This window comes from Eurypyga helias, unplaced genomic scaffold, assembly GCF_000690775.1.
Source record: "Eurypyga helias isolate BGI_N326 unplaced genomic scaffold, ASM69077v1 scaffold33625, whole genome shotgun sequence".
NCBI classification, from domain to species: Eukaryota; Metazoa; Chordata; class Aves; order Eurypygiformes; family Eurypygidae; genus Eurypyga; species Eurypyga helias.
In genome coordinates, this window is record NW_010251346.1 from 1 (window position 1) to 9,318 (window position 9,318).

The window sequence follows — 9,318 nt, forward strand, 5'->3', positions numbered from 1 at the left end:
CATTTTCATAGTTATATACAGGCATTAATAAAGTGCATAATGTTATTGGCTATTTTCAAATCTCATTTCCTGAGGAAGTGCTAACGTACATAGCTCCTCCTACGACACGATGCTGGCAGCCAATGCTAGGGTATGATACCAACTCCCTGGCTTTCAATTCCCACGAATTCATCTCCCTGTCTGGAGCCAGAGCTGAAAGGGAGTAATGACAGCCTCAGTCCTCCAGGAAGCAAGTCAAGGCACCGACGGAGACTTCTTCCTTTGCCAAGGTGAAGGGGTTTAGGAGCGGCTTCCCTCCTCTTCGGAGCTCTCGGGTGCGTGCTACTTGGCGGTGGTCACAGAGCCGTCCTCGGGGATCTTCTCCTCCGAACAGCTTCTTCCCGAGAGCTTGTCGTGGTGCTTGAGCTCGCTGAAGCGCTCCGCCACGCACTGCGCCGTGAGCCGGGCCTCAGGGTCGTGGTCCCAGCACTCAATGAGAGTTTCACACACCATCTGGATGCCCTGCAGAGCGCACAGAGAGCAGCCGTGATGGGGCCAGTCACCGCCAAAGCCCATCTGTGAGTTTGCATTGGTGCCCTCCCCAGTTCAAGGGGTTACTCACCTGTGTCCTGGGGGTGATTTATGGGCTCTGCTGCTACTGTAATGGGGGCATTTCTTTGTTTTTAAAAATAACAAGCCCTGGTACAATATTTCCAGCAACTTAGATCATTGGTACTGTCATTTCTGGGCATATATTCTGATACTTTATAACAAGAAAAATGATGCCTTAGATTAGTGCTAGAGAATCATGCAGGTTTTTTTTTTTTTAATAAATATGATCAGAGTTATTGGATAACGTGACTTTCTGCTCTACCCAGGCCTTTGCCTGCCTGAATTCTGTTTGGAGCTTTCTGATTGCCAGCAATATCAGACCCTACATCAGCCCTTTCTGAATTCCTTGCAGAATAACTAAATCTATGTGCAAATATGGGCCGCAGTCCCACAAACACTTAAACACATGTCACTCACAGATGTAACTATTTAACCTTCATTTCAGTGCTGATGCACATGTTTACAGGAGCAAAAAACAGTTGCATATCTGCAATGCATTTTATAAACATGAGGTATTTGCCAGGAAATTGTGTGCTTTGCTTTATGACACTAAAAGCCCGTTAAGTAGGATTTATCTTAAACTTCTTCTTTAAAAAAATGACATTTCACAACACTGCATTAATTGCATAATTTACCTAATTGGTGATGTTGACTGATGTCAATGTTAATAGCAGAATGTTATTGTCTGTATACAAATAACATTAGTTTTCTGCTGGCATTGAAATTATAAGCAGTAAATTAAATTAAATATTAAACATTAACTTGAAATCAATAGTGCAACAAATCTCATTAAGGGGTGGGGAGGTGGGGGTGTGGGGGAAGAATTGTAATATGTAAATCCATTCCAGAATTTTATCACGATGAATAATGAGTTCATTACAAAAACACGACTGCAGAGGAAGGAAATGAATATGGAAGAGCCATTACAGTAAGAGCAACTGCTATGGAGTTCAAAGCAGATCCTCAGCTGCTGCAAACTGTCAGAGCCCCACAGAACCCGATGCGTCACCGCATTAGATAGCGCCATGCGAAATGCTGAAGGGGTTCAGACAAAGGGAATTAAATCCACCTTCATTAAATGTCCTGTGAGTGTGTTACCAGGCATCCATCTCCTGCCTTAGGCTCTCAGCTGAACCCTGCTGGAGCTAGCTGTGCCCATCCTGCTGATCACGGCGTGGTCCGCCCAGTCAGTGGGGTGCCCTGTACTGGGCTGACTGAGGTCTGGGTTTGACATAGGGAAGAAGTCTCAGAAGTCAAGGGTAGGACATCTAGGTCCAAATCCGTGATCATTGTATTTGCTACCTAAAACCAGAGGTGACGAAATTCCTGGTGTATCTTATAGCTCTACTCCAGTACCCGAGCTGCAGCCCTCGACAGGCAGGGGGGCTGCCTGCCCCACTGCCTGAGCAACGCTGGGGTCCCGAGCCCAACACCGCCCTGCCCAAGTGGCCTGGGCATGCCGGCACACCTACACCTGCCGCTACATCCGGCTGTGTCTGAAACAAGCTCCTGGGCACTTCTCTCCGAGGCTTAACCAGTGGCATTCCCCACTCCTACTGCCAAGTAGTGCAGCACGCCACTGCAGTGCCTGCAGGAGTAGCCCCGTCCCCAACACAGACAAGTCTCTGGGCCACCTAACACTGCCCCAGCGCTGCTTTAAGTGTCAATGACTTTGGCTTTGTGGGGACTTTCACCACCTTCTATTACATGCCCATCATCTGACTTTTCCCAAATACAGAACAAAAATATGTGCTGACCTTGCCTGCCTTTGCCTTAGCATAAGCAGTATCTTTCGTTCATATCCAGCTACCAACTGGTACTGTTAGATTTCCTTTTGCTCTTGAGAAAACTGTCATTATCCTCGAGTTTGCTGACCACAGTTCTTCCTGTTATTCTTCTGTTTCCCTAATCAGTTCTCTATCCTTCTTTACTTCAATTTTTGTCACGCATGTGACCATGACTTTTGAACATCCTGAGAAATGTTGTCACACTGTTCCTAATTTTAATTTTCTACTGTTTAATTTTTTTCTCCCAAATGATTCTGCTCAGGATTCTTTACCACTTTTTAACTGGGCTCTTCTAAAGTACCCCATACATATCACCAGTTTGGACTTCATTTTGGCTTTGTAGAAAACAAACAACTGCAGTCAACTCATGATACCTTTTACCAGCCCATCCACAGTTTTTCTAAAATTTCTGCAACCAGTTCTTTTCTAAAAATATGAGCATTGGTATAATCTCAGCTCAACTTGTCATTTAGAAGATGGCTCCTAGAAGCCCATGTGAAGGGCTTTTTAGTACTGCTAACATCAGATACCCAGGTGTCCCTCAAAACACAGCTCTCCTTCCCAGTTAAAGCATCCCTCCTCAATCTTAACCCCCTACTTATCACAGACAACTCCATAAGGAGCAAGCTCCTGTGGTCCAGGAAGCTGCTGCACTCTGCCATATAGTCATCGGGAGGTAGATGCGTTGTTCTTGGTTGGAAAGATGATTTTGGCCACTCACTCAGCCTTTCCTAAGTGGGTGTTAGACTATGACTTTAACCTATCAACTGGAATGAAAAAGGGAGTGTTGCATTGCTCCTGATGGAAATACTAATTGATTTTGGTTGCCTGGGCTTATATAATGTTCTTAATGCTTTTCTTTTGTCTGTAAAGACCACTCAACATATTTCATTGACAAATGGAATGACCAAGCCTCACTTCTCCTCTGACACATTTTTTATCTCTACTGATAAAACTTCTCAGAGTAAAGGTAAAGAAACACATACATTTGGCTCATTTCCATTCAGTTTCATCTACTGAGAAGGACAGCAACTATCGCCTAGGAAGTGCAACCACGGTGTCCATGAATGGGGAAAGATGACAGAGTGCTTCACGACATGCAAGGGAAATGGACTGCTAATGCGCAACCTGAATAAAACCAGATTGGCTTGCTGAAGACTCATTTCCTATTTTCTTAAACCTGTCAACAGCTGGGATACAACTACAACTGCTCTCCACGATAAAGCACTGAGATTTGTTTTCTCTGCTGAAGGGGCCCATGTGCAAAGTTGTTCTCTTTGACCTTTCAGAGCCTGCATGCAGTGTGCTTTAAGGCCCTAATTATTCTGTGGCTGGCTGGATGACTGTCGGATCTCAGGTTTCCAATCTTTGTTTTGATCACTTTTAGATTACACTGGTGGGCAGCAGGAATGGGCATGGTGCACAGCACTGTGGTGACCGAACCACGGCAGTACCAGGGGCACCGTGTGACAGAGCTCTAATCTGTGCACAAGAGAGGTCCAGCTGGTTGAGCAGGACTCAGGGGCTTAGGCTTCACTTAAATGTATATTAGCAGCTCCCAGGCTGCTCCCATGTGGTGCTCTTACCTGATGGTTAAGCCAGGAGCTGGGGATCTCGGGTCGCCCTCTGTCTCGTAGGACATTGTCCTTCATGCTTTCCACGCAGGGGTGTTCTCGCACTTTAGAGCCGAACGGGGGCTCGTACTCTTTCACTTCTGCCAAGAGAATAAGCAAACACAAGGGTATTCAGCTGGGCTGCTCTGGTGCCAAGTGTGAAGGGAGCTGGCTGTTCTCTGAAGGAGTAGGAGCTACTGATTAGCTGCTCAGTGCCACTGTTCTGCTTGACCAGCTCCCAACAAAGCAAAGCCAGTTGGCATTTTCAAAAATGTTTCAAATGTGCTTCTCCCACCCTCCCCCCTTTTTTCTTTCCTAGCCAACTAAACAATTTTCATCTAAACCCTTTAGTACCTAATCATATTAGCAACAGTCAGAGCAGCCGAATAACCTATCATAGTACGTGAGCCTCACAGTCTGTGCTGAGGCAAAACACACAGGAACTTCAAGGTGAGTTTTGCTTGAGCCAGGCTCGCAAGAACTGGTCTCCCTTAGGTCTGCTGGAATCCACACACGCTTACCGGGTGAAATATAATCTGAAATCTGTCTAGGTCACGATAGATGTTAATGTGCCAGATTGCTAGGAGGAAACAGTTGTTTGAAAAGGACAAAGATACAGTAAGGAGCAGTGCTGGAAGCTGCCATGCTGCCCTTGTTTATTGAGCCGCATTCCTCTGTAGAAAGTAGCAGTCTGATCCTATTTTAGGCCTCTTTCCCCAGATGGGTCAGTTTTGGCCCATGACGCAGGGGGCACAGCTTCCTGAAGGGGTTGCTGCCATTCCATTTTTGTTTGCATGTGGCATATTTCCTTTGCTTTTCTTTGGAGAGAAAGGAAGAGGCAGACATATGGGACCTTTGGAGAAAACTCAAGAAATCTCTGAGAGCGGAAATATTATAGTAGATGCTGACATAGTGTAGAAAATGCTGTGGTTTCTTTGGGAACAGATGGAGACTTTACTCACAGGCCTAATGACTTGCTAGTATTAGATAAAGATTTATGAAGTTGGCCTGTTCTGCTGCCTCTTATTTCTTTCTAGGAATTAATTGAGGGCAAGAAAAACTGAAGTGTAATCTACAAGGCAGTCTGAAGAATGCATGTGAGTGCCCAGAAGATGTGTGAAGAGAGCTGAACAAGACAGGAGACACAGTACTGTTGCGTAATGTTACAACCGAAGTTCCAATGCAGCGTCCAGTGCTGCTCACTCCCCTCAAGGGGCATTTTACGGTACAAAGAAACTCCTGAGAAGAGTGATAGCAATGATTAAAAGGACAGAAAAAAATGGGAAGAACCTCTAAAGCTTTTAAAGCTACACTTTGGAGAGAAAGGTAAGGAGTCACATGATAAAATACTGAAAATAACTTATGATCAAAATAAGACAGGTCAAATCCTTCTGTCATGCCTCATGATAAAAACAAGGTAGTATTGAACATAACTAAAAGGTGGACTTTCTCCAAAACCTTAGAGTCAGGCTGTAGATCTCACTTCTATATGACGGCCACAAGATGAAGACTTTATCAGGCTACAGCAGAAGAATTTCTAATGCATAGAAAGAGTAGCCAAGTTACGATAACAAACATTTTGGAAGGGATATTAAATCTTGTGCTTCAAATGTTCAGCGTTTAGAGAGCCAGCTGCAAACAACTGTGTGTGCAGTGCAGCAGATTACCCCACAGATGCCTCCTACAGAGGTCTCCTTCCTTCTCCTGAACCATCTGGTGCTAGTCACAGTCCACACAATGCTCTGGAAGGTGGCTATAGTCCTGAAGCACAACTCCTACCTTCTCATACGTAAATCATTTTCTTTAACTCAAGGGCCAAAGTCTGCTTTGTTTTCTTTCCTCTACAAAAAGGCTTACACCAGTCTCACCAGCATTAATCTGAGTTAGAGATTAGTCAGCCAAAGTAAATTTACAAGACTTTAGCCCTAGAAGTTAATTGGGAAGTTGCCATCTTGCTGGTCAGACCTAAATTACTATACAGCAGATGCATGACAATTACAAAGCAGATATCTCTACTTTCAAAGCTAACCAAAATATTAAAGTTTGCTGGGAACATCTGAATTGCGTGGCCTAGACAGTCATTTCCTACACCACCTCCATCAGCCATGGGTTGATTGTGGTAGTGGTCAAGGACACCAGCCAACGCTCCGAGATCTTCTTGCGGTATGAGGAGTCGGAGGAGTAGGAATGTCAAAGAGAGGGAAACGTGCTGCAGCGCTGGCCTGGTCCCTCTTGCTGAGCTTAATCTGAAGGCCATTCAGATTCGTGAGATGGTTCAAGTGGAAGAAAGGAAAGCCTTCCTAGGGAATTGATAGGTTTGTAATAAGTTTTCCCTGTTTGAGAAATTCCTTCTATGCTATAAGCATTTCTCTTTCAAATACAAAGGTTTAAATAGGTTTTTCAGGTTTAGGGTAGGTCTTTTTTTTTTTTAGTTTGTTTGGTTTTTTGTTTTATTTTTAATGGTAAAGAAAGAGAAATTGTGGCCAGATGTCGATTCGCTGCAATGACTTTATACTAATACAGTCATGCCTTCCCTCAGTTTGAAAAGCATGCAGCATCCTCTTGCTATTTATTATCTTGCTTCGCTTTCCCTTAGAAACAAGAGCCCACTGAATCCTCTTGCAGTAAATCATCCTTACACTGTGGAATCTCAGGTGTCAGACACAGTTTGCAGTAATAGCTAGGGTTATTCATGGATCATGTTGACGTGCTACAATAGATATAACAGATGTCAATTTGAGGTAGGTTAAGATGTTTGTGCCTAGCTGCTTGTGCACGGCTGCATACAGATGCTGAATCTGTGTTTCATGCCTTCTATGTTTCTTCTGATTGTTTTTAGACCAGCCAGCTACTAAAAATGACAGCTGGCTGAAGTACCATAAATACTTCAGGTGCCATGAGCTACAGCACCTTCAGTGTTCAGTAATGGCAAAGTTCCTTCAACTTTAACCTCCAGCATTTAATCTTTATGGTTGTCAGCTACCTTGGGTTAATAACTGCTGTACCTCTGGTTTCCTCTGACACTGGCCTGGCCATAACTCTCAGAAAGGCTGGGGCTGCATTTGTAGCATCAAACAGAGACATTGCTGAAAAACTATTTGTTGTGCCCGATGGATGCTTTGAAAAATTTGGCTGTGAGTCCCCTCATGAAAAATACGCTTCTCTCATGTGATCCTTTTTCTAGTCTAAGGTCTTTGCAGCACGATTCTCTTTCTTTGGGTCAGAATAGCACACCAGCAAAACCTGTCGACACTCCCTCATGTGATGTCTTACTGATTTCTGTGGGATGACTTCTCATGCTGGAAGATGAAGGGTCTTTTGTAGCAGGAGTGAGGTGAAAGAAGGACGGCAAAAATCCACTGTGAAGCACAGTCCACAGCAGTGGGCTTGTGTCTGGGGACTTTTAGGTTCTTTTGAAACACCCTTCCCTTTAGAGTTTACAAGGGGAGAGCCACAGAAGTGTTAAATCAAATTGATGGGGGAGCTACTGTGACAGCTCATGGGTAGTGTGACACACCTATGTGTCTATGCAGATTGTGTCTTTCTTCATGCTAGAGGAATTTGGGGGTGGATCTACTTAGCTGTTGCACAAAGGGATAATAATGCACAAAGCAGAGGCTCAAAAACCATTTCATGGTCAAGTTTAAGGAGCTGTCAAACACTTACTTCACATTTTCCTTAGGTTTCCCCGTTCCGCTCCTTCAGAATACAAATGCTAGCTGGAGGGGGTGAGGTACATCGGGATGGGTGAACTCACTGCGCAGTTTCCCTTGCACAGACATGTTTTAAGTGACTTCACATCTGATGATCAAAGACACAGCCACTCTTCCGAAGGTTTGGGTGTGCACGAGCTCTGCCATCAGCACACAGTTACAGGCTGCTTAGTCACTGTGTGCTGGATCCTGAGGTGGGAAAGTGGAGGAACACCGAGCACATCAGCTCATGGACTGTAGTGCAGCAATCTTACGTACTGCTACCTGGGCTTGTTGAGGGACAGCACTTGCTACCCTAAGCGTAGTACTCTGGTGACACACAGAGAATTTCTAGGACATGAGTTGCTGTCACGGGGTGCCACTGCACTGTGTGGATGTGCCGGCCAGGGACTATATGCCACCACAAGCCAGCACAGTGCAGACGTGCCCTAGCTGGGGTCCACTATGGGGTTTAAATCAGACCCCAGCTGCAGCCACCTCGGGGCCCAACGTACAGGCACAGCTCCACTGTACAGGCTACCAAAATCCTCCCTGAGACCAGAAACTCTCACCTCTCCACGTCTGTATGATGAAAGCAGGGCATTTCACGAAGCACAGGACACATAAAGGTTTAGCTACCAAACTGTGCCTCTTCGCTGACTCTTTCCAAGTATGCATAAGATTAATCAGTGAATTTATTCACATTAAACACAGCTTTGGTAAAGCAAGGCTGCCATTTCAAAGCCCTGCTGCTATACCGAAACCAGCCACCACTCCAGGCAGTGCAATACTGCACGAGCAACGTCGCCATTTTCTGAGGGGTTTCTCTTCTTCTTCACCATTCTCGTGCATCCAGAAGTTCCCTTTCCTCTCCTTTTCCCCTGCCACCCCCAACAGCCCCCCACCCGTAGCAGCTCCAATACAAACCAGATGGTTTTCTTTTCTTTCTAGGAGGCTGTCAGAGAAATTACACTTGCCTCAGTCGCCAAAGCTGTGTCTCTCTGAAAGCAAGTGGTTGAGATGAAAATTATATTTCTTGCAACACGCAGCATCTGGTGCACAGCTGTTGCGCTGAATGAAATACCAAGTTAACGGCAGCGTGCAGCAGTTGAAGCTCTCCCCAAAGTAGTATTGCTGAGTTTCTAAATATGCCTCTTAAATTATACTCCCGTGAAAAATCAGTCAAACTCGATCTTTGCCTGTGTCTACCTTTCCCTCGTGCCCCATTTCTGCTTCTCCATATTTAGCACAACAAAGTAACAATGAACAGCGTGGCCTTTCTCAAAAGCCAATCCCCACCTGCTTATTTACCATGGCAGCTTCACAGTATGGATTACGCTGCTGGGTATTTTTGTTTAAACGTCTGCTGACTGAAAAGGCCCGGCATAGCACAGAGACTGTGTTTGACAAAGCTGCTGCAGGGAAAGGACCTGCCTCCATCGCCTCCCACACTCACCCAACACCTGCATGCTGACAAATGAATCCTGAGAGCTCCCTTCGTAAAAGAAATAAGTCACCGTACCTTTACGTGGCTGAATGGCAAGTAGCCCCACTCACGCTTCCCTCCCTAACGAAAGTTGTTAATGCTGCCGCCTTGCTTAGTCTGACCTTCCTGCTCTCTAAACCACCACGGGG

The 9,318-nt window shown here is 45.3% G+C and overlaps 1 protein-coding gene across 1 annotated transcript in view; it reads right to left on the reverse strand.

Annotated features, from left to right (window-relative positions):
• Positions 1-3: 3 nt before the first annotated feature.
• The window catches only part of TGFBR2 (transforming growth factor, beta receptor II (70/80kDa)), a 29,719-nt gene continuing 20,404 nt past the window's right edge, over positions 4-9,318 (reverse strand). The window contains exons 5-6 of the mRNA XM_010152007.1: positions 3,965-4,092; positions 4-501 (exon numbers count right to left, since the gene is read on the reverse strand). Of these exons, the coding sequence (XP_010150309.1) occupies positions 322-501; positions 3,965-4,092 (308 nt within the window). The 3' untranslated portion in view covers positions 4-321. The remainder of the gene's footprint in view (positions 502-3,964; positions 4,093-9,318) is intronic.